Below are 27499 nucleotides of genomic sequence, written 5' to 3' on the forward strand. Positions count from 1 at the left end.
TGTTATTATAATTCTTCTTCACCCGGATGGACCTGCCCTCCAGTTTAGTGCCGTCCAGTTCCAACACCAGCCGGACCGAGACGGCGCTCTGCGACACGAAGTACAACAGCATGAAGTCTCACATGAATCTGGTGTACAAACAAAAGCCAACAAACAAAGGCCAGTTTGAAATCATTCTTCCTTTATTTACATTCATTAATAACGACAGTCGACATTCATCAAAGTTTCTGTTGGACATTTCTTCCATGTCTTATTGCTTCATCCCCCAGAGTGGATTCTCCTCAATGGTTTCATTGAGATTCTCCTCCTGTCGTCACTGAATCAGAAATGGAGACTTAAACATATCGTAGCGGTCTGTGGTCTCCCAGAGGTGTAGATAGTAGTCCACATGAGTCCAGAGACCAGACTATGATGAAACCAGAGACTGTCAACGGTACAAACAACGAGGTCTCTGCCGTATTTATGTCTAGATGTTATTTTAAGTGTTGACGGAGCAGCTACAATGTTAGCGTAGCCTAGCTCCCATCAACCAGACTCCATTCAGAAAACAAGCATTTTAAGTTATTTGCTTGTCGTCTTGCAGTCAGACCTAAAAAAAAACCATGACTTTGGGTTTTTTACATATTGTCATCATCATGTCGTTATTTCAGCATCTTTTTATCTGTTTATTACAATAAAATAACAGCAAAATTGTTGGATGAATTGCGTCACATACGCTCCCACAGACGTGGAGGAAGTATTCAGATCCTTTACTCAGGTAAAAGTACTAATACCACACTATCAAATGAGACTGTTTATTTGTTCCTTTCAATGATTAATTTCTATAAATTAAATAAGATAAATGATTAGTTTATTCTGACAGGGCAGATGATCAGAGGTGCAGAGTTTTTACCACCTTCATTAAGACCAGGACTGAAGAATGGGAGGAGTTTGTCAGTGAAGGAGCAGCCAGTAAAGGAGTAGATAAGAGCTGCAGCATCTACGTCATAGAAGGAGACCAGACCCTCCTCATAATCCACAAACACCCCCACCTTCTGAGGCTGAGACTTCAGAGAGAGACGGACCGTAGGGTCAGCAAGAGTGTTGTACTCATTTCCATTTTCCAAACATATAGACCAGTAACCTTCCTGAGGTCTCGGCTGGATTCTCCCCTTCCTGTTGATGGACTCTCTGGCCACTCCAAGATCCCATTCAGTCTTTCCTTCAACTTGAACCTCAAAGTAGAATCTGCCTGAAGAGAAACTCTGCTTTGCTAAGACACCAATACAATGAGAGAATCTCTTTGGGTTGTCGGGGAGATTCTTCCAAACACCATCATCACTAACTTCTTTCCCATCATCAGACAGGTTGAGTTCAGGATGTGCTGTATCAGGATCAAGAGTCACATCTACTGCATAGACCTGGACCCTCTTCAGCTCAGACTCAACCAGCTTCTTCATCTCTGTACTGAGCTTCTCCTCCAGCTGGGCCACAGCTTTCACCACAGTCCCCTCATATGATGCAGGATGAACTCTGACCTCTGTCCAGTCCTTGGTGGGTGGAGCAGCTTTCAGGGACGGGAAGCTTTGGAGGAGGAGGACGTGGTCTTCAGAGAGTGAGAGCTTCTCCACCTCAGTGCTTCTCTTCTTCAGCTCAGAGATTTCCTGTTCCAGCTCTTTGATGAAGCCTTCAGCCTGTTTCTGTGCCGTTCTCTGCTTCTCTTCTATAGTTTTGATGAACTCATTCTGGACTCTCTGAACAGACTCCATCAGACCAGTGAAGACCTGAACACCTTCTGCTATCACTCTGTCTGCATCTTGCTCACTGAGGTCGACTGAGCGTTTGATCTCCTGAATCTTCAGTCGTCTCTTCTGGATCATCTGCTGAGCTTCAGCCTCTGTCTTCCCCAGCTCTGCCTTCTTGTCTTCATATTCTTCTTTCAGAGGAACAAACTCGTGTGTCTTGTGGTCTAAAACGCTGCAGAGCATGCAGACACATGTCTGGTCGGTCTTACAGAACAGCTCCAGAGGTTTATCGTGCTTCCTACACATCCTGCCTTCCAGGTTCTCCACAGGGTCGATCAGATGGTGTCTTTTCAGGCCTGACGTGGTCAGATGAGGCTCCAGGTGAGTCTCACAGTAGGAGACCAGACACACCAGGCAGGACTTCAGGGCCTTCAGTCTGGATCCAGTGCAGACGTCACAGGGAACTTCTCCTGGTTTGGCCTCCTGCTGCTCTGATCTGCTGCTGCTGGCTTTCTGTTGAGCTGACTGTCTGAACTGAGCAACCATCTCAGAGAACAAAGTGTTGACGTGCAGCTCAGGTCTCAGGTTAAAACCCTTCTTACACATGGGACACAGGTACTGGTCGTTAGTATTCCAGTGTGTATCGATGCAGGTTTTGCAGAAGTTGTGTCCACATGTTGTGGTGACTGGATCAGTGAACACATCCAGACAGATGCAGCACAGAAACTGATCTTCAGAATGTGGATAGTTTGCAGCAGCCATATCTACACACCTAGTGTGAAAGAAAAGAAAAACGCTTCATTTAAAATACCACTTTAGTTGTTTATCATATATTATTAAGAAACACGTGTGATGACTGTTTTTCTGTCCTGTGATACTGTGTCTTGACTTGCTGAGAAACAAAGCGATGACACATCATTTTGTGTAGAAGTTTAATTGGAGAATAGCCCTGCTATCAAAGCTCTGCTTACTGACAAACATTTCCTCTAGTTGTTTCACAATAAAAGCCTCCCACTGGTCCTCTGGTGTAAAAACCTTTAAAAGTAGAGGAAGCAGTATTGATTTGTATTTAGTTTAACTCCTACATGTATACAGAATAATATGTAGATTTATGAGATTTCTTTTGGATGATATCAAAATAATTATTTCAATAATTCCAGAAAAGGACTGATAGATTTGTGTGCAGGACATCTCTGTCTGCCCCGAAACTGAAAACGATTAAACATTATTACAAATGAGCATTACGTTAATTTATAAGAGACATTCACAATATGATCTATACTTATTGTGAATAAAATCTTATATTAAAAAAAAAAAAAGCTTTTATATTTCACGCTAGCCTTTAGTTTGAAACCGGAAGTTTTATCACTTCACGGCCGCTCCCGATTTGTGTGTGTCGGCTGACTCGACCAGAACTTCCTGCCGAGTCGAGCTGAAGTTCATGCTGGTTGTTGGAAGAGTCAATATTAGCAGCTGTACTCACCCGTGTTTAAGAAAGACGTGATGACGTCACTTTGAATCTTGTTTTCTGAGAAACAAACGGAGGTTAGTCTCGACTGCTGCGTTGCTGCCGCTCTGACCAGATTTACTTTCGTTTCTGGAGTGTGACGTCGCTCCGCCTCTTCCTGCAGCTCTGCTGGTGAGGTTGTTTCCTCCTCCCAGTTGTTCCAGTTGTTTCCACCGTAAACATCCCAAAGCCTGCCGAGGACGTAAGAGGTCACAGGAAACAGCTGTTTGGTGTAAACCTGGTTTTCACCTCTCTGCACGCTGAATACAGAGAGACAGAGACGTGTCAGCTGTCATTAAGTCAACCGCTGACAGTGAACAGTGTTTTAGAGCTCCCTCTAAATGTCCCTCTAAATGTCTCAGGTAGGCTTTCAGGTCATTTCGCAGCATAACACAGCGCCTTCCGGGTCATTAAAAAAGACGGACGGCAAATCTGGAATGAAAAACGGCCCTGTTATTTCATCCCCGAATCCCATTCATGAACAAAATATCTAATATCAGTTAACTTTAACTTTTCCGTTTTTAAAACGAATAACGGGATGCGAGTCATTTTCCGTTTTTCGTTCTTTTATTTTGAAGCGAAAAACGGGAAACGACTCGTTGTCCGTTTTACTGTCGACTACAAAACGAAAGTCGGATGGCCGCAACGTACGCGGACCGTTTATCCAGTCTAGTTCGTTAATCATTGTGGTCTCTCCCCCGACCCTCCCAACAGAAATCCCGCCCCCCCTCTCAGAAAATAGTTCCGACGTCCATGGATAGAAATGTAAAAAGGGTTGTGTATCTTGTCATGACTTTTTTTTTTTACAATCTACAGTAGGCTCTAGCTCTATTGATTTCAATATGAATACCTAAAGTTACAGTATTTCTATAATGTCTTATATTATACATTATATTGTACTTTTGTCAGCCTTAAGCCTAGCTCAGTCATTATGCCAAACCACATCACATCCTGCTGTGTAACGAGCTTTATTTAACACAAGAAGATCTATTGAGAACACAGAATCCATATTTCCTTTTATTTTGGCGAAAAGTAATGCAAAAGTAATGTAAAAGTAGTGTAATGCCTTACAATTCAAAGACAGTAATATTGTAATGTAACTAATTACTTTGAAATGACAGTAACAAGTAATAAATAATGCATTACGCTTTTGAAGTAACTTGCCCAACACTGGTTGTTACAGCCTGATGTTTTAGCACAAAGATTTATTTGATGCTATGACTGTGACCAAAAACGCTGCGTGTAATAAACTCAGGAATTTAACGCTTTCTTTCAGAAGAGTTCATTATTAACCACTAATCGAACGTCAATCAACTCAAACTCAATCTCTAGTTTCAAGTCTTCTTCAATCCAGCATGATGTTCATTTAGTACATTATGGTCCATTTAGAGTCCACCAGACCAGAAAGCAGGGGATGCTTTAGGGGGCGGGGCTTACCTGCTGATTGACAGGTTCATTTAGAGTCCACCAGACCAGAAAGCAGGGGATGCTTTAGGGGGCGGGGCTACCTGCTGATTGACAGGTCCACAAACCAACAGGTCACCATGACTACGTCCACTTCCTCTTATACAGTCTACAGTATATTCCAATCGTGTGTTATGCACCTCTAAACTGCAGTTCCACTAATGTCCACTGGAGGTGTGAGACAGGTTTTAACATGTCTGTGTCTCTGCAGTGGGATCTGGTGTGTGAAAACAAACAGCTGAATCAAGCTCTGGCTACGTATTTCTTCGTTGGCGTCATGTTCGGAGCCATTCTGTTCGGACAACTATCTGACAAATGAGTTCTTCGGGTTCGTTACGTCTTCAACCCTCACAGAAGAGATGTGAGGCTTCAACAACGATTCAATATCAGCACCTGTTTGTGCAGAATCAGCACCGCAGTGTACAACAAGTGTGTGTGTGTGTTTGGTGGTAACTGTAGACTCCACATGGATCTATATAGTATATGATTTTGGGCAAATTAAACAAGGAGCCATAATTTGTCTAATCCAATGTCTTGATACATGATCACTCAATTTCTTTCAAAAACGTTATGGTTTTGTACTTACTACTGTAAGTATATGTACAACTTTAATCTTGAGTTTTTTTATGGGAATGTGTGTGTGTGTGTGTGTGTGTGTGTGTGTGTGTGTGTGTGTGTGTGTGTGTGTGTGTGTGTGTGTGTGTGTGTGTGTTGCAGGTTTGGGCGTAAATCAATGCTTCTGCTGGCTCTCATCACCTCCACCACGTTTGGAGTCGCCTCGGCCTTCTCCAACTCCTACGCCATGTTCGCGGTGTATAGGGCGCTCTGCGGCGCGGCGCTCAGCGGGCTGTCCATCATCGGCCTGGTACTCGGTAAGAACACCATTAACACACAGTTTCCCGCCTGTGTGATTGCTGGTCCCCGCTGGTTTCCTCGCGTTAGTATAGGCCTTGTTTACACAAAGGGAAAACGCAGATATCTCCACCGGTTTGGCCTCTCATTTACACGAAAACCCTGTTTTTATCACAGAAAACGATTATTTCTAAAAACTCCGGCCAAAGTGGAGATTTCTGATAACGCCGGTTATGTGTTGTCGTGTCAACTGGGAGAAACAGGGTTTTAGGTTCTCAAGCGTCACAGGAAGTCGCTCGTATTATTCGTCGTTGTTGATTCTGAGGATTCTGATTGGCTTGCATGGCTTCATCCTTCTCCCTACACTGCCGCCCATAGGATTGGTATAGTTATAACGGCGCTCGACGGCGGATTTATGCAGGTTGATGGAAATGAGAACTTTTGAACACAATGTTATTTTTGAAAACGGAGGGGGGAATATTAGTTTCTGCTACGTGTAAACGTGGCCTAGGTTTGATCCTGCTTCATACTTTGACCCTCCATGAACCGACATTTTGACATACAAACATGAAGAGCAACATAATGTATATAAGTTCTCTGTTTGTTTTGCCTACTTTGCTTTGGGACAATATCATATTTTGGGTTATAATAAAACCTCAGAGGCTCTCTGTGTGTCTGCTGGATGTCTGCTCTGAATCCAGTTTGTTCTGCTGAAGGTCAGCAGACAGAAATCACACACACACACACACACACACACACACACACACACACACACACAATAATGCACCTCCCTCACACTGTGATCGCCCAAAGTGCGAGGAGCTGAGAGAGACACTAAGAAACATTAGAGGACGAACAGAGAGAGAGAGGGAGTTTTCGGATGTCGGACCCTGATCGACAGTGAACTCATCACCACCATGAGGTTCGAGGAGATCCTGGACCATGTCGGCGGCTTCTCCAGGTTCCAGTTCCTGCTCCTGTCCATCCTGTGCCTTCCCCGCGCCATCCTCCCCCTGCACTTTCTCCTGCACAACTTCATCTCCGCCACGCCGCCCCACCACTGCGCCCTGGGGAGCCCGGAGGCCGTTGGAGGTGGCGGGGCGTCGCTGGGCCCTGAACCGCTGGTCCTCGGGACTCAGGACGACGGCTCCCTCAGCTCCTGCAGTGTCTGCGACCCCCGGCTGACCTACGACCTCGGCGCAGGAAACAGAACGATACCTTGCCCACGCGGCTGGATCTACGACCGATCACAGTTCAGCTCCACAACGGCCACCGAGGTAAGGAGACGCCTGCTCTTGACCAGCAGAGACTAATTACAGTTTTCCCAGTTATTTTTATATTTATATTACTTTTATGTGATTTGCACACTTTTTGGGGTTTTAACCATTAATAAAATATTGTCAGTCACCTGAATCACATTTTCTGTGCATTTTAAGCAACATGCAAAAAGTTGATGTTTGGCCCCTTTAATATGCCAAAAAAACCCACAGAAAAGCTTCTGTAATTATTACAGGTTTTTGGAATGACTTGTCTAGAAACATGCTTCGGTTATACATCATAATATTCATCAGCACAAGATTTATTTACAACCAGTAATCAATTGACTTATGAAAATCCAATTCAGGAATATTCACATATTTATGGGTTTTTAACAGTTTACCGACAGGTAAGCCTCACTTCACTTTATAAACTGTATCTACTGATCTGCTATTAAATACCAAAATGTATTGTTTATTTTTGAATAAAAGTAAATTCAATCACTGTGGTCAACCAGATTTTCATGTTTGTTTCGTTCCAGTCATGCTTTTATCCATCGATGTTCGTTGTCTCCAGTGTTTGACAGTTGATTTGATTGGTTGTTAGTCGTTGATACATATGTCATCATGTATTAGCATTAATAAACTGCACTAGTGGAAGCAATAACCACTTTATATGTAGGCTTTTATTTTAGAGGCAGAACAGCTTCACTTCCTGTTTTATTCTGACAGTTTGACCGACTCACAGATCAGAGCTTATTACCTTTCACGGGACGACGACTTCCTGTGACATCTGACCTCTAAACAGGGTTCGGGGGCGTTTCTGGAATATCGGGGGAATTTAAAAAGTATTTTCAAGACGTAGAAAGTCGGAGGATTTGATCATTTTTTAGGGCCGCGTCATTAAATATGAGGGAGTTTTGTTTTGATCATGTTATACATTTTAGTTGCAATAATATTTCCCACGCTGTATTTTTCTTTATCGTTTTTTTTTTTTTTAAGAGTGTCTTCCTATTTGGTGAGTGGTTGCTATGGTTACTTAGTTTTTCAGCTCACACATGAACGGGTTTAAAATACTGTGTCTGTTTTTCTGTCCGCTCAACGCCGAGGCGGCCTGTTTTTATTCCCCTTCATGTGGGAACCCGGTCAAACAAAGACACCGGTTCCTTCCTGCGTCTGACGCTTGTTTGTCCTGCAGCTCCCAGACCTGAAGGACGCCGAGGCGGTGCAGAAGTTCTTCCTGGAGGAGATCCAGCTGGGGGAGGAGCTGCTGGCTCAGGGTAACACCTCCTCACACCAACACCTCCTTCACATTCACTCTTTGTTTCTCCCGTCCGATCCTCCCTGTAGTTTGTGTAGTCCGTGGGCGTGTCCTCACGCCTTGCCCTTCGCTCCACAGGAGACTACGAGAAAGGCGTGGACCACCTGACCAACGCCATCGCGGTGTGTGGTCAGCCTCAGCAGCTGCTGCAGGTGCTGCAGCAGACTCTGCCTCCGCCCGTCTTCCAGATGCTGCTCACCAAACTGCCCAGCATCAGCCAGGTAGGCCCAACACCTCCTCCTTTACTATGGATCTCCTCCTGTTGCTCCTCATAGAAAACAAACAAACAAGCCACGGTTTAAAAGTTCATGAGTGGAACGTTTGTTCTCTGCTTCTGTCCTGCAGCGTATCGTGAGCGCACAGAGTCTGAGCGAGGACGATATAGAATGAGAGGACCGGGAGGAAGCAACCCCGTCCTCTTCCTCGCCCTCCTCTTCCTCACGCGGACCCCTCCTTCCACGACAAACTGCCAACGCCTCGGCCTCCATCACTCCGGCCGACGTCCAACACTTCCCCCATCAAGGCGTCCTAAAGGGAATTAGTTTTCCATCCCTGGTTTGTCCCCGATACTAGTGTTTGTCTGTTTTTGAACTTAAATGAGCCGTTCTTTGGGGTATTAAGAGTCTCCGGATCGTATCCCCCCATCATTACACCGTGTGTGTGCTCATTAAGTGGACTGGGTGTTAACATGAATCCGCTCCTTCCTCCAGGTTGGTGTAGCACACATCCTGGCAGCGTCATGCACCAGATTCACGGCGTGGAAAGTTACACGAGCGGGAATCTTCTCTCTGCTCGGACGCTTCAGAGTATTAATTGTTTCTCTTTCTGTCATCAGTCGTCTCTCGGTTTCTGGTCTCGATTTGGAAACAGTTTTTTTTTTTTTTAAGTGATGGAATGTTCTGTTCATTTTAAAGAGGACGACCCCTCTTCAGGAAAAAAATAAAAAAACATGAACAAACTGAAGTTGTGGAGATGCTTTTATGTTGAAAGAGCCGGCTGAAGTTTAAAAGACGAGTTTACATTCAGGTTATTCAGGGTTGAACACTTTCTTAGACGTCTCATCTTAATCTAGACGTCTTCATTTCTTTAATTTTTTGTTGTTGCTATAATCTCGGAGGAAAGGGGACAAACAAAAGAGACGTCCCAAAGATCTTCTCCTCCAGAGAGATTCATCCACCGCGGGTAAACACCAAAACATCACTTCTTCTTTCTCATTTCTCATCTTAAATAACTGTTGGACTGGAATATGCCTTAAACCTGCATTCTCTCTGCTGGCCACCAGGGGCGACTCCTCTCTGGTTGTATAGAAGTCTATGAGAAAATGGTCCTACTTCTCTCTGCTGGCCACCAGGGGGCGACTCCTCTCTGGTTGTATAGAAGTCTATGAGAAAATGGTCCTACTTCTCTCTGCTGGCCACCAGGGGGCGACTCCTCTCTGGTTGTATAGAAGTCTATGAGAAAATGGTCCTACTTCTCTCTTGATGTATTATCTCAGTAAACATTGTAAACATGAGTTTATGGTCTCAATCTCTAGTTTCAAGTCTTCTTCAATCCAGCATGATGTTCATTTAGTACATTATGGTCCATTTAGAGTCCACCAGACCAGAAAGCAGGGGATGCTTTAGGGAGCGGGGCTTACCTGCTGATTGACAGGTCACTATGCGTTTACACTTTGTAAACTCTTATTTTTAAAGATGCTACACAAATTAAGTTTATTATTGTTGTTATTATAATTCTTCTTCACCCGGATGGACCTGCCCTCCAGATTAGTGCCGTCCAGTTCCAACACCAGCCGGACCGAGACGGCGCTCTGCGACACGAAGTACAACAGCATGAAGTCTCACATGAATCTGGTGTACAAACAAAAGCCAACAAACAAAGGCCAGTTTGAAATCATTCTTCCTTTATTTACATTCATTAATAACGACAGTCGACATTCATCAAAGTTTCTGTTGGACATTTCTTCCATGTCTTATTGCTTCATCCCCCAGAGTGGATTCTCCTCAATGGTTTCATTGAGATTCTCCTCCTGTCGTCACTGAATCAGAAATGGAGACTTAAACATATCGTAGCGGTCTGTGGTCTCCCAGAGGTGTAGATAGTAGTCCACATGAGTCCAGAGACCAGACTATGATGAAACCAGAGACTGTCAACGGTACAAACAACGAGGTCTCTGCCGTATTTATGTCTAGATGTTATTTTAAGTGTTGACGGAGCAGCTACAATGTTAGCATAGCCTAGCTCCCATCAACCAGACTCCATTCAGAAAACAAGCATTTTAAGTTATTTGCTTGTCGTCTTGCAGTCAGACCTAAAAAAAAAACATGACTTTGGGGTTTTTACATATTGTCATCATCATGTCGTTATTTCTGCATCTTTTTTTTGTTTATTACAATAAAATAACAGCAAAATTGTTGGATGAATTGCGTCACATACGCTCCCACAGACGTGGAGGAAGTATTCAGATCCTTTACTCAGGTAAAAGTACTAATACCACACTATCAAATGAGACTGTATATTTGTTCCTTTCAATGATTAATTTCTATAAATTAAATGAGATAAATGATTAGTTTATTCTGACAGGGCAGATGATCAGAGGTGCAGAGTTTTCGTCGTCATTCCTACAAGGACTGAAGAGTGGGAGGAGTTTGTCAGTGAAGGAGCAGCCAGTAAAGGAGTAGATAAGAGCTGCAGCATCTACGTCATAGAAGGAGACCAGACCCTCCTCATAATCCACAAACACCCCCACCTTCTGAGGCTGAGACTTCAGAGAGAGACGGACCGGAGGGTCAGCAAGAGCGTTGTACTCATTTCCATTTAGCAAACCTATAGTCCAGTAACCTTCCTGAGGTCTCAGCAGGATTCTCCCCTTCCTGTTGATGGACTCTCTGGCCACTCCAAGATCCCATTTATTCTTTCCTTCAACTTGAACCTCAAAGTAGAATCTGCCTGAAGAGAAACTCTGCTTTGCTAAGACACCAATACAATGAGAGAATCTCTTTGGGTTGTCGGGGAGATTCTTCCAAACACCATCATCACTAACTTCTTTCCCATCATCAGACAGGTTGAGTTCAGGATGTGCTGTATCAGGATCAAGAGTCACATCTACTGCATAGACCTGGACCCTCTTCAGCTCAGACTCAACCAGCTTCTTCATCTCTGTACTGAGCTTCTCCTCCAGCTGGGCCACAGCTTTCACCACAGTCCTCTCATATGATGGTGGATGAACTCTGACCTCTGTCCAGTCCTTGGTGGGTGGAGCAGCTTTCAGGGACGGGAAGCTTTGGAGGAGGAGGACGTGGTCTTCAGAGAGTGAGAGCTTCTCCACCTCAGTGCTTCTCTTCTTCAGCTCAGAGATTTCCTGTTCCAGCTCTTTGATGAAGCCTTCAGCCTGTTTCTGTGTCGTTCTCTGCTTCTCTTCTATAGTTTTGATGAACTCATTCTGGACTCTCTGAACAGACTCCATCAGACCAGTGAAGACCTGAACACCTTCTGCTATCACTCTGTCTGCATCTTGCTCACTGAGGTCGACTGAGCGTTTGATCTCCTGAATCTTCAGTCGTCTCTTCTGGATCATCTGCTGAGCTTCAGCCTCTGTCTTCCCCAGCTCTGCCTTCTTGTCTTCATATTCTTCTTTCAGAGGAACAAACTCGTGTGTCTTGTGGTCTAAAACGCTGCAGAGCATGCAGACACATGTCTGGTCGGTCTTACAGAACAGCTCCAGAGGTTTATCGTGCTTCCTACACATCCTGCCTTCCAGGTTCTCCACAGGGTCGATCAGATGGTGTCTTTTCAGGCCTGACGTGGTCAGATGAGGCTCCAGGTGAGTCTCACAGTAGGAGACCAGACACACCAGGCAGGACTTCAGGGCCTTCAGTCTGGATCCAGTGCAGACGTCACAGGGAACTTCTCCTGGTTTGGCCTCCTGCTGCTCTGATCTGCTGCTGCTGGCTTTCTGTGGAGCTGACTGTCTGAACTGAGCAACCATCTCAGAGATGAACGTGTTGACGTGCAGCTCAGGTCTCGGGTTAAAACCCTTCTTACACATGGGACACAGGTACAGGTCGTTAGTATTCCAGTGTGTATCGATGCAGGTTTTGCAGAAGTTGTGTCCACATGTTGTGGTGACTGGATCAGTGAACACATCCAGACAGATGGAGCACAGAAACTGATCTTCAGAATGTGGATAGTTTGCAGCAGCCATATCTACACACCTAGTGTGAAAGAAAAGAAAAACGCTTCATTTAAAATACCACTTTAGTTGTTTATCATATATTATTAAGAAACACGTGTGATGACTGTTCTTCTGTCCTGTGATACTGTGTCTTGACTTGCTGAGAAACAAAGCGATGACACATCATTTTGTGTAGAAGTTTAATTGGAGAATAGCCCTGCTATCAAAGCTCTGCTTACTGACAAACATTTCCTCTAGCTGCTTCACAATAAAAGCCTCCCACTGGTCCTCTGGTGTAAAAACTTTTAAAAGTAGAGGAAGCAGTATTGATTTGTATTTAGTTTAACTCCTACATGTATAAAGAATAATATGTAGATTTATGAGATTTCTTTGGGATGATATCAAAATAATTATTTCAATAATTCCAGAAAAGGACTGATAGATTTGTGTGCAGGACATCTCTGTCTGCCCCGAAACTGAAAATGATTAAACATTATTACAAATGAGCATTACGTTAATTTATAAGAGACATTCACAATATGATTTATACTTATTGTGAATACAATCTTATATATATAAAAAAAAAGCTTTTATATTTCACGCTAGCCTTTATTTTGAAACCGGAAGTTTTATCACTTCACGGCCGCTCCCGATTTGTGTGTGTCGGCTGACTCGACCAGAACTTCCTGCCGAGTCGAGCTTTAGTTTGTGTTCATGCTGGTTGTTGGAAGAGTCAATATTAGCAGCTGTACTCACCCGTGTTTAAGAAAGACGTGATGACGTCACTTTGAATCTTGTTTTCTGAGAAACAAACGGAGGTTAGTCTCGACTGCTGCGTTGCTGCCGCTCTGACCAGCTTTCCTTTCGTTTCTGGAGTGTGACGTCGCTCCGCCTCTTCCTGCAGCTCTGCTGGTGAGGTTGTTTCCTCCTCCCAGTTGTTCCAGTTGTTTCCACCGTAAACATCCCAAAGCCTGCCGAGGACGTAAGAGGTCACAGGAAACAGCTGTTTGGTGTAAACCTGGTTTTCACCTCTCTGCACGCTGAATACAGAGAGACAGAGACGTGTCAGCTGTCATTAAGTCAACCGCTGACAGTGAACAGTGTTTTAGAGCTCCCTCTAAATGTCCCTCTAAATGTCTCAGGTAGGCTTTCAGGTCATTTCGCAGCATAACACAGCGCCTTCCGGGTCATTAAAAAAGACGTACGGCAAATCTGGAATGAAAAACGGCCCTGTTATTTCATCCCCGAATCCCATTCATGAACAAAATATCTAATATCAGTTAACTTTAACTTTTCCGTTTTTAAAACGAATAACGGGATGCGAGTCATTTTCCGTTTTTCGTTCTTTTATTTTGAAGCGAAAAACGGGAAACGACTCGTTGTCCGTTTTACTGTCGACTACAAAACGAAAGTCGGATGGCCGCAACGTACGCGGACCGTTTATCCAGTCTAGTTCGTTAATCATTGTGGTCTCTCCCCCGACCCTCCCAACAGAAATCCCGCCCCCCCTCTCAGAAAATAGTTCCGACGTCCATGGATAGAAATGTAAAAAGGGTTGTGTATCTTGTCATGACTTTTTTTTTTTTACAATCTACAGTAGGCTCTAGCTCTATTGATTTCAATATGAATACCTAAAGTTACAGTATTTCTATAATGCCTTATATTATACATTATATTGTACTTTTGTCAGCCTTAAGCCTAGCTCAGTCATTATGCCAAACCACATCACATCCTGCTGTGTAATGAGCTTTATTTAACACAAGAAGATCTATTGAGAACACAGAATCCATATTTCCTTTTATTTTGGCGAAAAGTAATGCAAAAGTAATGTAAAAGTAGTGTAATGCCTTACAATTCAAAGACAGTTATATTGTAATGTAACTAATTACTTTGAAATGACAGTAACAAGTAATAAATAATGCATTACGCTTTTGAAGTAACTTGCCCAACACTGGTTGTTACAGCCTGATGTTTTAGCACAAAGATTTATTTGATGCTATGACTGTGACCAAAAACGCTGCGTGTAATAAACTCAGGAATTTAACGCTTTCTTTCACAAGAGTTCATTATTAACCACTAATCGAACGTCAATCAACTCAAACTCAATCTCTAGTTTCAAGTCTTCTTCAATCCAGCATGATGTTCATTTAGTACATTATGGTCGATTTAGAGTCCACCAGACCAGAAAGCAGGGGATGCTTTAGGGGCGGGGCTGACCTGCTGATTGACAGGTCCACAAACCAACAGGTCACCATGACTACGTCCACTTCCTCTTATACAGTCTACAGTATATTCCAATCGTGTGTTATGCACCTCTAAACTGCAGTTCCACTAATGTCCACTGGAGGTGTGAGACAGGTTTTAACATGTCTGTGTCTCTGCAGTGGGATCTGGTGTGTGAAAACAAACAGCTGAATCAAGCTCTGGCTACGTATTTCTTCGTCGGCGTCATGTTCGGAGCCATTCTGTTCGGACAACTATCTGACAAGTGAGTTCTTCGGGTTCGTTACGTCTTCAACCCTCACAGAAGAGATGTGAGGCTTCAACAACGATTCAATATCAGCACCTGTTTGTGCAGAATCAGCACCGCAGTGTACAAAAAGTGTGTGTGTGTGTTTGGTGGTAACTGTAGACTCCACATGGATCTATATAGTATATGATTTTGGGCAAATTAAACAAGGAGCCATAATTTGTCTAATCCAATGTCTTGATACATGATCACTCAATTTCTTTCAAAAACGTTATGGTTTTGTACTTACTACTGTAAGTATATGTACAACTTTAATCTTGAGTTTTTTTATGGGAATGTGTGTGTGTGTGTGTGTGTGTGTGTGTGTGTGTGTGTGTGTGTGTGTGTGTGTGTGTGTGTGTGTGTGTGTGTGTGTTGCAGGTTTGGGCGTAAATCAATGCTTCTGCTGGCTCTCATCACCTCCACCACGTTTGGAGTCGCCTCGGCCTTCTCCAACTCCTACGCCATGTTCGCGGTGTATAGGGCGCTCTGCGGCGCGGCGCTCAGCGGGCTGTCCATCATCGGCCTGGTACTCGGTAAGAACACCATTAACACACAGTTTCCCGCCTGTGTGATTGCTGGTCCCCGCTGGTTTCCTCGCGTTAGTATAGGCCTCGTTTACACAAAGGGAAAACTCAGATATCTCCATCGGTTTGGCCTCTCATTTACACGAAAACACAGTTTTTATCACAGAAAACGATTATTTCTAAAAACTCCGGCCAAAGTGGAGATTTCTGATAACGCCGGTTATGTGTTGTTGTATCAACTGGGAGAAACAGGGTTTTAGGTTCTCAAGCTTCACAGGAAGTTGCTTGTGTTATTCGTTGTTGTTGATTCTGAGGATTCTGATTGGCTTGCATGGCTTTATCCTTCTCCCTACACTGCCGCCCATAGGATTGGTATAGTTATAACGACGCTCGACGGCAGATTTATGCAGGTTGATGGAAATGAGAACTTTTGAACACAATGTTATTTTGGAAAACGGAGGGGGGAATATTAGTTTCTGCTACGTGTAAACGTGGCCTAGGTTTGATCCTGCTTCATACTTTGACCCTCCATGAACCGACATTTTGACATACAAGCATGAAGAGCAACATAATGTATATAAGTTCTCTGTTTGTTTAGGCAACAACCTACTTTGCTTTGGGACAATATCATATTTTGGGTTATAATAAAACCTCAGAGGCTCTCTGTGTGTCTGCTGGATGTCTGCTCTGAATCCAGTTTGTTCTGCTGAAGGTCAGCAGACAGAAATCACACACACACACACACACACACACACACACACACACACACACACACACACACACACACACACACAATAATGCACCTCCCTCACACTGTGATCGCCCAAAGTGCGAGGAGCTGAGAGAGACACTAAGAAACATTAGAGGACGAACAGAGAGAGAGAGGGAGTTTTCGGACGTCGGACCCTGATCGACAGTGAACTCATCACCACCATGAGGTTCGAGGAGATCCTGGACCATGTCGGCGGCTTCTCCAGGTTCCAGTTCCTGCTCCTGTCCATCCTGTGCCTTCCCCGCGCCATCCTCCCCCTGCACTTTCTCCTGCACAACTTCATCTCCGCCACGCCGCCCCACCGCTGCGCCCTGGGGAGCCCGGAGGGCGTTGGAGGTGGCGGGGCGTCGCTGGGCCCTGAACCGCTGGTCCTCGGGACTCAAGACGACGGCTCCCTCAGCTCCTGCAGTGTCTACGACCCCCGGCTGACCTACGACCTCGGCGCAGGAAACAGAACGATACCTTGCCCACGCGGCTGGATCTACGACCGATCACAGTTCAGCTCCACAACGGCCACCGAGGTAAGGAGACGCCTGCTCTTGACCAGCAGAGACTAATTACAGTTTTCCCAGTTATTTTTATATTTATATTACTTTTATGTGATTTGCACACTTTTTTTTGGTTTTAACCATTAATAAAATATTGTCAGTCACCTGAATTACATTTTCTGTGCATTTTAAGCAACATGCAAAAAGTTGATGTTTGGCCCCTTTAATATGCCAAAAAACCCACAGAAAAGCTTCTGTAATTATTACAGGTTTTTGGAATGACTTGTCTAGAAACATGCTTCGGTTATACATCATAATATTCATCAGCACAAGATTTATTTACAACCAGTAATCAATTGACTTATGAAAATCCAATTCAGGAATATTCACATATTTATGGGTTTTTAACAGTTTACCGACAGGTAAGCCTCACTTCACTTTATAAACTGTATCTACTGATCTGCTATTAAATACCAAAATGTATTGTTTATTTTTGAATAAAAGTAAATTCAATCACTGTGGTCAACCAGATTTTCATGTTTGTTTCGTTCCAGTCATGCTTTTATCCATCGATGTTCGTTGTCTCCAGTGTTTGACAGTTGATTTGATTGGTTGTTATCGTTGATACATATGTCATCATGTTTAAGCATTAATAAACTGCACTAGTGGAAGCAATAACCACTTTATATGTAGGCTTTTATTTTAGAGGCAGAACAGCTTCACTTCCTGTTTTATTCCGACAGTTTGACTGACTCACAGATCAGATCTTATTACCTTTCACGACGACTTCCTGTGACGTCTGACCTCTAAACAGGGTTCGGGGGCGTTTCTGGAATATCGGGGGAATTTAAAAAGTATTTTCAAGACGTAGAAAGTCGGAGGATTTGATCATTTTTTAGGGCCACGTCATTAAATATGAGGGAGTTTTGTTTTGATCATGTTATACATTTTAGTTGCAATAATATTTCCCACGCTGTATTTTTCTTTACCGGGTCTTTTTTAAGAGTGTCTCCCAATTTGGTGAGTGGTTGCTATGGTTACTTAGTTTTTCAGCTCACACATGAACGGGTTTAAAATACTGTGTCTGTTTTTCTGTCCGCTCAACGCCGAGGCGGCCTGTTTTTATTCCCCTTCATGTGGGAACCCGGTCAAACAAAGACACCGGTTCCTTCCTGCGTCTGACGCTTGTTTGTCCTGCAGCTCCCAGACCTGAAGGACGCCGAGGCGGTGCAGAAGTTCTTCCTGGAGGAGATCCAGCTGGGGGAGGAGCTGCTGGCTCAGGGTAACACCTCCTCACACCAACACCTCCTTCACATTCACTCTTTGTTTCTCCCGTCCGATCCTCCCTGTAGTTTGTGTAGTCCGTGGGCGTGTCCTCACGCCTTGCCCTTCGCTCCACAGGAGACTACGAGAAAGGCGTGGACCACCTGACCAACGCCATCGCGGTGTGTGGTCAGCCTCAGCAGCTGCTGCAGGTGCTGCAGCAGACTCTGCCTCCGCCCGTCTTCCAGATGCTGCTCACCAAACTGCCCAGCATCAGCCAGGTAGGCCCAACACCTCCTCCTTTACTATGGATCTCCTCCTGTTGCTCCTCATAGAAAACAAACAAACAAGCCACGGTTTAAAAGTTCATGAGTGGAACGTTTGTTCTCTGCTTCTGTCCTGCAGCGTATCGTGAGCGCACAGAGTCTGAGCGAGGACGATATAGAATGAGAGGACCGGGAGGAAGCAACCCCGTCCTCTTCCTCGCCCTCCTCTTCCTCACGCGGACCCCTCCTTCCACGACAACCTGCCAACGCCTCGGCCTCCATCACTCCGGCCGACGTCCAACACTTCCCCCATCAAGGCGTCCTAAAGGGAATTAGTTTTCCATCCCTGGTTTGTCCCCGATACTAGTGTTTGTCTGTTTTTGAACTTAAATGAGCCGTTCTTTGGGGTATTAAGAGTCTCCGGATCGTATCCCCCCATCATTACACCGTGTGTGTGCTCATTAAGTGGACTGGGTGTTAACATGAATCCGCTCCTTCCTCCAGGCTGGTGTAGCACACATCCTGGCAGCGTCATGCACCAGATTCACGGCGTGGAAAGTTACACGAGCGGGAATCTTCTCTCTGCTCGGACGCTTCAGAGTATTTATTGTTTCTCTTTCTGTCATCAGTCGTCTCTCGGTTTCTGGTCTCGATTTGGAAACAGTTTTTTTTTTTTTTTTAAAGTGATGGAATGTTCTGTTCATTTTGAAGAGGACGACCCCTCTTCAGGAAAAAAATAAAAAACATGAACAAACTGAAGTTGTGGAGATGCTTTTATGTTGAAAGAGCCGGCTGAAGTTTAAAAGATGAGTTTACATTCAGGTTATTCAGGGTTGAACACTTTCTTAGACGTCTCATCTTAATCTAGACGTCTTCATTTCTTTTATTTATTTTGTTGCTATAATCTCGGAGGAAAGGGGACAAACAAAAGAGACGTCCCAAAGATCTTCTCCTCCAGAGAGATTCATCCACCGCGGGTAAACACCAAAACATCACTTCTTCTTTCTCATTTCTCATCTTAAATAACTGTTGGACTGGAATATGCCTTAAACCTGCATTCTCTCTGCTGGCCACCAGGGGCGACTCCTCTCTGGTTGTATAGAAGTCTATGAGAAAATGGTCCTACTTCTCTCTGCTGGCCACCAGGGGGCGACTCCTCTCTGGTTGTATAGAAGTCTATGAGAAAATGGTCCTACTTCTCTCTGCTGGCCACCAGGGGGCGACTCCTCTCTGGTTGTATAGAAGTCTATGAGAAAATGGTTCTACTTCTCTCTGCTGGCCACCAGGGGGCGACTCCTCTCTGGTTGTATAGAAGTCTATGAGAAAATGGTCCTACTTCTCTCTGCTGGCCACCAGGGGGCGACTCCTCTCTGGTTGTATAGAAGTCTATGAGAAAATGGTCCTAATTCTCTCTTGATTTATTATCTCAGTAAACATGAGTTTATGGTCTCAATCTCTAGTTTCAAGTCTTCTTCAATCCAGCATGATGTTCATTTAGTACATTATGGTCCATTTAGAGTCCACCAGACCAGAAAGCAGGGGATGCTTTAGGGGGCGGGGCTTACCTGCTGATTGACAGGTCACTATGCGATTACACTTTGTAAACTCTTATTTTTAAAGGTGCTATACAAATTAAGTTTATTATTATTGTTGTTATTATAATTCTTCTTCACCCGGATGGACCTGCCCTCCAGATTAGTGCCGTCCAGTTCCAACACCAGCCGGACCGAGACGACGCTCTGCGACACGAAGTACAACAGCATGAAGTCTCACATGAATCTGGTGTACAAACAAAAGCCAACAAACAAAGGCCAGTTTGAAATCATTCTTACTTTATTTACATTCATTAATAACGACAGTCGACATTCATCAAAGTTTCTGTTGGACATTTCTTCCATGTCTTATTGCTTCATCCCCCAGAGTGGATTCTCCTCAATGGTTTCATTGAGATTCTCCTCCTGTCGTCACTGAATCAGAAATGGAGACTTAAACATATCGTAGCGGTCTGTGGTCTCCCAGAGGTGTAGATAGTAGTCCACATGAGTCCAGAGACCAGACTATGATGAAACCAGAGACGGTCAACGGTACAAACAACGAGGTCTCTGCCGTATTTATGTCTAGATGTTATTTTAAGTGTTGACGGAGCAGCTACAATGTTAGCATAGCCTAGCTCCCATCAACCAGACTCCATTCAGAAAACCAGCATTTTAAGTTATTTGCTTGTCGTCTTGCAGTCAGACCTAAAAAAAAACATGACTTTGGGGTTTTTACATATTGTCATCATCATGTCGTTATTTCTGCATCTTTTTTTATGTTTATTACAATAAAATAACAGCAAAATTGTTGGATGAATTGCGTCACATACGCTCCCACAGACGTGGAGGAAGTATTCAGATCCTTTACTCAAGTAAAAGTACTAATACCACACTATCAAATGAGACTGTATATTTGTTCCTTTCAATGATTAATTTCTATAAATTAAATAAGATAAATGATTAGTTTATTCTGACAGGGCAGATGATCAGAGGTGCAGAGTTTTTACCAGAATCATTAGAACAAGGATTGAAGAGTGGGAGGAGTTTGTCAGTGAAGGAGCAGCCAGTAAAGGAGTAGATAAGAGCTGCAGCATCTACGTCATAGAAGGAGACCAGACCCTCCTCATAATCCACAAACACCCCCACCTTCTGAGGCTGAGACTTCAGAGAGAGACGGACCGGAGGGCGAGCACGAGCGTAGTACTCATTTCCATTTCTCAAACATATAGTCCAGTAACCTTTCTGAGGTCTCGACTGGATTATCCCCTTCCTGTTGATGGACTCTCTGGCCACTCCAAGAAACCATTTAGTCTTTCCTTCAACTTGAACCTCAAAGTAGAATCTGCCTGAAGAGAAACTCTGCTTTGCTAAGACACCAATACAATCAGAAAATCTCTTTGGGTTGTCGGGGAGATTCTTCCTAACACCATCATCACTAACTTCTTTTCCATCATCAGACAGGTTGAGTTTAGGATATGCTGTATCAGGATCAAGAGTCACATCTACTGCATAGACCTGGACCCTCTTCAGCTCAGACTCAACCAGCTTCTTCATCTCTGTACTGAGCTTCTCCTCCAGCTGGGCCACAGCTTTCACCACAGTCCTCTCATATGATGGTGGATGAACTCTGACCTCTGTCCAGTCCTTGGTGGGTGGAGCAGCTTTCAGGGACGGGAAGCTTTGGAGGAGGAGGACGTGGTCTTCAGAGAGTGAGAGCTTCTCCACCTCAGTGCTTCTCTTCTTCAGCTCAGAGATTTCCTGTTCCAGCTCTTTGATGAAGCCTTCAGCCTGTTTCTGTGCCGTTCTCTGCTTCTCTTCTATAGTTTTGATGAACTCATTCTGGACTCTCTGAACAGACTCCATCAGACCAGTGAAGACCTGAACACCTTCTGCTATCACTCTGTCTGCATCTTGCTCACTGAGGTCGACTGAGCGTTTGATCTCCTGAATCTTCAGTCGTCTCTTCTGGATCATCTGCTGAGCTTCAGCCTCTGTCTTCCCCAGCTCTGCCTTCTTGTCTTCATATTCTTCTTTCAGAGGAACAAACTCGTGTGTCTTGTGGTCTAAAACGCTGCAGAGCATGCAGACACATGTCTGGTCGGTCTTACAGAACAGCTCCAGAGGTTTATCGTGCTTCCTACACATCCTGCCTTCCAGGTTCTCCACAGGGTCGATCAGCTGGTGTCTTTTCAGGACTGACGTGGTCAGATGAGGCTCCAGGTGAGTCTCACAGTAGGAGACCAGACACACCAGGCAGGACTTCAGGGCCTTCAGTCTGGATCCAGTGCAGACGTCACAGGGAACTTCTCCTGGTTTGGCCTCCTGCTGCTCTGATCTGCTGCTGCTGGCTTTCTGTGGAGCTGACTGTCTGAACTGAGCAACCATCTCAGAGATGAACGTGTTGACGTGCAGCTCAGGTCTCGAGTAAAAAACCTTCTTACACATGGGACACAGGTACAGGTCGTTAGTATTCCAGTGTGTATCGATGCAGGTTTTGCAGAAGTTGTGTCCACATGATGTGGTGACTGGATCAGTGAACACATCCAGACAGATGGAGCACAGAAACTGATCTTCAGAATGTGGATAGTTTGCAGCAGCCATATCTACACACCTAGTGTGAAAGAAAAGAAAAACGGTTCATTTAAAATACCACTTTAGTCGTTTATCATATATTATTAAGAAACACGTGTGATGACTGTTCTTCTGTCCTGTGATACTGTGTCTTGACTTGCTGAGAAACAAAGCGATGACACATCATTTTGTGTAGAAGTTTAATTGGAGAATAGCCCTGCTATCAAAGCTCTGCTTACTGACAAACATTTCCTCTAGTTGTTTCACAATAAAAGCCTCCCACTGGTCCTCTGGTGTAAAAACCTTTAAAAGTAGAGGAAGCAGCATTGATTTGTATTTAGTTTAACTCCTACATGTATACAGAATAATATGTAGATTTATGAGATTTCTTTGGGATGATATCAAAATAATGATTTCAATAATTCCAGAAAAGGACTGATAGATTTGTGTGCAGGACATCTCTGTCTGCCCCGAAACTGAAAATGATTAAACATTATTACAAATGAGCATTACGTTAATTTATAAGAGACATTCACAATATGATTTATACTTATTGTGAATAAAATCTTATATTAAAAAAAAAGTTTTATATTTCACGCTAGCCTTTATTTTGAAACCGGAAGTTTTATCACTTCACGGCCGCTCCCGATTTGTGTGTGTCGGCTGACTCGACCAGAACTTCCTGCCGAGTCAAGCTTTAGTTTGTGTTCATGCTGGTTGTTGGAAGAGTCAATATTAGCAGCTGTACTCACCCGTGTTTAAGAAAGACGTGATGACGTCACTTTGAATCTTGTTTTCTGAGAAACAAACGGAGGTTAGTCTCGACTGCTGCGTTGCTGCCGCTCTGACCAACTTTCCTTTCGTTTCTGGAGTGTGACGTCGCTCCGCCTCTTCCTGCAGCTCTGCTGGTGAGGTTGTTTCCTCCTCCCAGTTGTTCCAGTTGTTTCCACCGTAAACATCCCAAAGCCTGCCGAGGACGTAAGAGGTCACAGGAAACAGCTGTTTGGTGTAAACCTGGTTTTCACCTCTCTGCACGCTGAATACAGAGAGACAGAGACGTGTCAGCTGTCATTAAGTCAGCCGCTGACAGTGAACAGTGTTTTAGAGCTCCCTCTAAATGTCCCTCTAAATGTCTCAGGTAGGCTTTCAGGTCATTTCGCAGCATAACACAGCGCCTTCCGGGTCATTAAAAAAGACGTACGGCAAATCTGGAATGAAAAACGGCCCTGTTATTTCATCCCCGAATCCCCTTCATGAACAAAATATCTAATATCAGTTAACTTTAACTTTTCCGTCTTTAAAACGAATAACGGGATGCGAGTCATTTTCCGTTTTTCGTTCTTTTATTTTGAAGCGAAAAACGGGAAACGACTCGTTGTCCGTTTTACTGTCGACTACAAAACGAAAGTCGGATGGCCGCAACGTACGCGGACCGTTTATCCAGTCTAGTTCGTTAATCATTGTGGTCTCTCCCCCGACCCTCCCAACAGAAATCCCGCCCCCCCTCTCAGAAAATAGTTCCGACGTCCATGGATAGAAATGTAAAAAGGGTTGTGTATCTTGTCATGACTTTTTTTTTTTTTACAATCTACAGTAGGCTCTAGCTCTATTGATTTCAATATGAATACCTAAAGTTACAGTATTTCTATAATGTCTTATATTATACATTATATTGTACTTTTGTCAGCCTTAAGCCTAGCTCAGTCATTATGCCAAACCACATCACATCCTGCTGTGTAACGAGCTTTATTTAACACAAGAAGATCTATTGAGAACACAGAATCCATATTTCCTTTTATTTTGGCAAAAAGTAATGCAAAAGTAATGTAAAAGTAGTGTAATGCCTTACAATTCAAAGACAGTAATATTGTAATGTAACTAATTACTTTGAAATGACAGTAACAAGTAATAAATAATGCATTACGCTTTTGAAGTAACTTGCCCAACACTGGTTGTTACAGCCTGATGTTTTAGCTCAAAGATTTATTTGATGCTATGACTGTGACCAAAAACGCTGTGTGTAATAAACTCAGGAATTTAACGCTTTCTTTCACAAGAGTTCATTATTAACCACTAATCGAACGTCAATCAACTCAAACTCAATCTCTAGTGTCAAGTCTTCTTCAATCCAGCATGATGTTCATTTAGTACATTATGGTCCATTTAGAGTCCACCAGACCAGAAAGCAGGGGATGCTTTAGGGGGCGGGGCTACCTGCTGATTCACAGGTCCATTTAGAGTCCACCAGACCAGAAAGCAGGGGATGCTTTAGGGGGCGGGGCTTACCTGCTGATTGACAGGTCCATTTAGAGTCCACCAGACCAGAAAGCAGGGGATGCTTTAGGGGGCGGGGCTTACCTGCTGATTGACAGGTCCACAAACCAACAGGTCACCATGACTACGTCCACTTCCTCTTATACAGTCTACAGTATGTTCCAATCGTGTGTTATGCACCTCTAAACTGCAGTTCCACTAATGTCCACTGGAGGTGTGAGACAGGTTTTAACATGTCTGTGTCTCTGCAGTGGGATCTGGTGTGTGAAAACAAACAGCTGAATCAAGCTCTGGCTACGTATTTCTTCGTCGGCGTCATGTTCGGAGCCATTCTGTTCGGACAACTATCTGACAAGTGAGTTCTTCGGGTTCGTTACGTCTTCAACCCTCACAGAAGAGATGTGAGGCTTCAACAACGATTCAATATCAGCACCTGTTTGTGCAGAATCAGCACCGCAGTGTACAAAAAGTGTGTGTGTGTGTTTGGTGGTAACTGTAGACTCCACATGGATCTATATAGTATATGATTTTGGGCAAATTAAACAAGGAGCCATAATTTGTCTAATCCAATGTCTTGATACATGATCACTCAATTTCTTTCAAAAACGTTATGGTTTTGTACTTACTACTGTAAGTATATGTACAACTTTAATCTTGAGTTTTTTTATGGGAATGTGTGTGTGTGTGTGTGTGTGTGTGTGTGTGTGTGTGTGTGTGTGTGTGTGTGTGTGTGTTGCAGGTTTGGGTGTAAATCAATGCTTCTGCTGGCTCTCATCACCTCCACCACGTTTGGAGTCGCCTCGGCCTTCTCCAACTCCTACGCCATGTTCGCGGTGTATAGGGCGCTCTGCGGCGCGGCGCTCAGCGGGCTGTCCATCATCGGCCTGGTACTCGGTAAGAACACCATTAACACACAGTTTCCCGCCTGTGTGATTGCTGGTCCCCACTGGTTTCCTCGCGTTAGTATAGGCCTCGTTTACACAAAGGGAAAACGCAGATATTTCCACGCGGTTTGGCCTCTCATTTACACGAAAACCCTGTTTTTATCACAGAAAACGATTATTTCTAAAAACTCCGGCCAAAGTGGAGATTTCTGATAACGCCGGTTATGTGTTGTCGTGTCAACTGGGAGAAACGGGGTTTTAGGTTCTCAAGCTTCACAGGAAGTCGCTCGTGTTATTCGTCGTTGTTGATTCTGAGGATTCTGATTGGCTTGCATGGCTTTGTCCTTCTCCCTACACTGCCGCCCATAGGATTGGTATAGTTATAACGATGCTCGACGGCGGATTTATGCAGGTTGATGGAAATGAGAACTTTTGAACACAATGTTATTTTGGAAAACGGAGGGGGGAATATTAGTTTCTGCTACGTGTAAACGTGGCCTAGGTTTGATCCTGCTTCATACTTTGACCCTCCATGAACCGACATTTTGACATACAAACATGAAGAGCAACATAATGTATATAAGTTCTCTGTTTGTTTAGGCAACAACCTACTTTGCTTTGGGACAATATCATATTTTGGGTTATAATAAAACCTCAGAGGCTCTCTGTGTGTCTGCTGGATGTCCGCTCTGAATCCAGTTTGTTCTGCTGAAGGTCAGCAGACAGAAATCACACACACACACACACACACACACACACACACACACACACACACACACAATAATGCACCTCCCTCACACTGTGATCGCCCAAAGTGCGAGGAGCTGAGAGAGACACTAAGAAACATTAGAGGAGGAACAGAGAGAGAGAGGGAGTTTTCGGGCGTCGGACCCTGATCGACAGTGAACTCATCACCACCATGAGGTTCGAGGAGATCCTGGACCATGTCGGCGGCTTCTCCAGGTTCCAGTTCCTGCTCCTGTCCATCCTGTGCCTTCCCCGCGCCATCCTCCCCCTGCACTTTCTCCTGCACAACTTCATCTCCGCCACGCCGCCCCACCACTGCGCCCTGGGGAGCCCGGAGGGCGTTGGAGGTGGCGGGGCGTCGCTGGGCCCTGAACCGCTGGTCCTCGGGACTCAGGACGACGGCTCCCTCAGCTCCTGCAGTGTCTACGACCCCCGGCTGACCTACGACCTCGGCGCAGGAAACATAACGATACCTTGCCCACGCGGCTGGATCTACGACCGATCACAGTTCAGCTCCACAACGGCCACCGAGGTAAGGAGACGCCTGCTCTTGACCAGCAGACACTAATTACAGTTTTCCCAGTTATTTTTATATTTATATTACTTTTATGTGATTTGCACACTTTTTGGGGTTTTAACCATTAATAAAATATTGTCAGTCACCTGAATCACATTTTCTGTGCATTTTAAGCAACATGCAAAAAGTTGATGTTTGGCCCCTTTAATATGCCAAAAAACCCACAGAAAAGCTTCTGTAATTATTACAGGTTTTTGGAATGACTTGTCTAGAAACATGCTTCGGTTATATGTCATAATATTCATCAGCACAAGATTTATTTACAACCAGTAATCAATTGACTTATGAAAATCCAATTCAGGAATATTCACATATTTATGGGTTTTTAACAGTTTACCGACAGGTAAGCCTCACTTCACTTTATAAACTGTATCTACTGATCTGCTATTAAATACCAAAATGTATTGTTTATTTTTGAATAAAAGTAAATTCAATCACTGTGGTCAACCAGATTTTCATGTTTGTTTCGTTCCAGTCATGCTTTTATCCATCGATGTTCGTTGTCTCCAGTGTTTGACAGTTGATTTGATTGGTTGTTAGTCGTTGATACATATGTCATCATGTTTAAGCATTAATAAACTGCACTAGTGGAAGCAATAACCACTATATATGTAGGCTTTTATTTTAGAGGCAGAACAGCTTCACTTCCTGTTTTATTCTGACAGTTTGACCGACTCACAGATCAGAGCTTATTACCTTTCACGGGATGACGACTTCCTGTGACATCTGACCTCTAAACAGGGTTTGGGGGCGTTTCTGGAATATCGGGGGAATTTAAAAAGTATTTT

At 44.1% G+C, this 27499-nt stretch overlaps 3 protein-coding genes across 3 annotated transcripts; all 3 read right to left on the minus strand.

Moving 5' to 3' along the window:
• Positions 1-160: 160 nt before the first annotated feature.
• On the minus strand, positions 161-2486 carry LOC311011365 (E3 ubiquitin-protein ligase TRIM21-like; the record flags this gene model as incomplete). Its single annotated transcript, XM_084006271.1, has 1 exon — positions 161-2486. The coding sequence occupies one exon, from the start codon at positions 2484-2486 to the stop codon at positions 846-848; it is 1641 nt and encodes a 546-aa protein (XP_083862397.1). The 3' UTR covers positions 161-845.
• Positions 2487-10006: 7520 nt separating this feature from the next.
• LOC311011369 (E3 ubiquitin-protein ligase TRIM21-like) lies at positions 10007-13158 on the minus strand. The gene is made up of 2 exons (XM_084006275.1): positions 13055-13158; positions 10007-12338 (listed from the first exon to the last, which is right to left on the minus strand). The coding sequence occupies exon 2, from the start codon at positions 12326-12328 to the stop codon at positions 10691-10693; it is 1638 nt and encodes a 545-aa protein (XP_083862401.1). The 5' UTR covers positions 12329-12338; positions 13055-13158; the 3' UTR covers positions 10007-10690.
• A 6775-nt stretch (positions 13159-19933) lies between these two features.
• LOC311011362 (zinc finger protein RFP-like) lies at positions 19934-23282 on the minus strand. The gene is made up of 2 exons (XM_084006268.1): positions 22982-23282; positions 19934-22269 (listed from the first exon to the last, which is right to left on the minus strand). Exon 2 carries the CDS (start codon positions 22257-22259, stop codon positions 20619-20621), a length of 1641 nt encoding a protein of 546 aa, XP_083862394.1. The 5' UTR covers positions 22260-22269; positions 22982-23282; the 3' UTR covers positions 19934-20618.
• Between the last annotated feature and the right edge of the window lie 4217 nt (positions 23283-27499).

Source organism: Eutrigla gurnardus (assembly GCF_963514095.1).
Source record: "Eutrigla gurnardus genome assembly, chromosome: 3".
NCBI lineage: Eukaryota > Metazoa > Chordata > Actinopteri > Perciformes > Triglidae > Eutrigla > Eutrigla gurnardus.

What these genes read in the sequence shown, in the direction of transcription:
- LOC311011369 (XM_084006275.1), bottom strand. Translation starts at nt 12,328, where the DNA reads ATGGCTGCTGCAAACTATCCACATTCTGAAGATCAGTTTCTGTGCTCC.
- LOC311011362 (XM_084006268.1), bottom strand. Translation starts at nt 22,259, where the DNA reads ATGGCTGCTGCAAACTATCCACATTCTGAAGATCAGTTTCTGTGCTCC.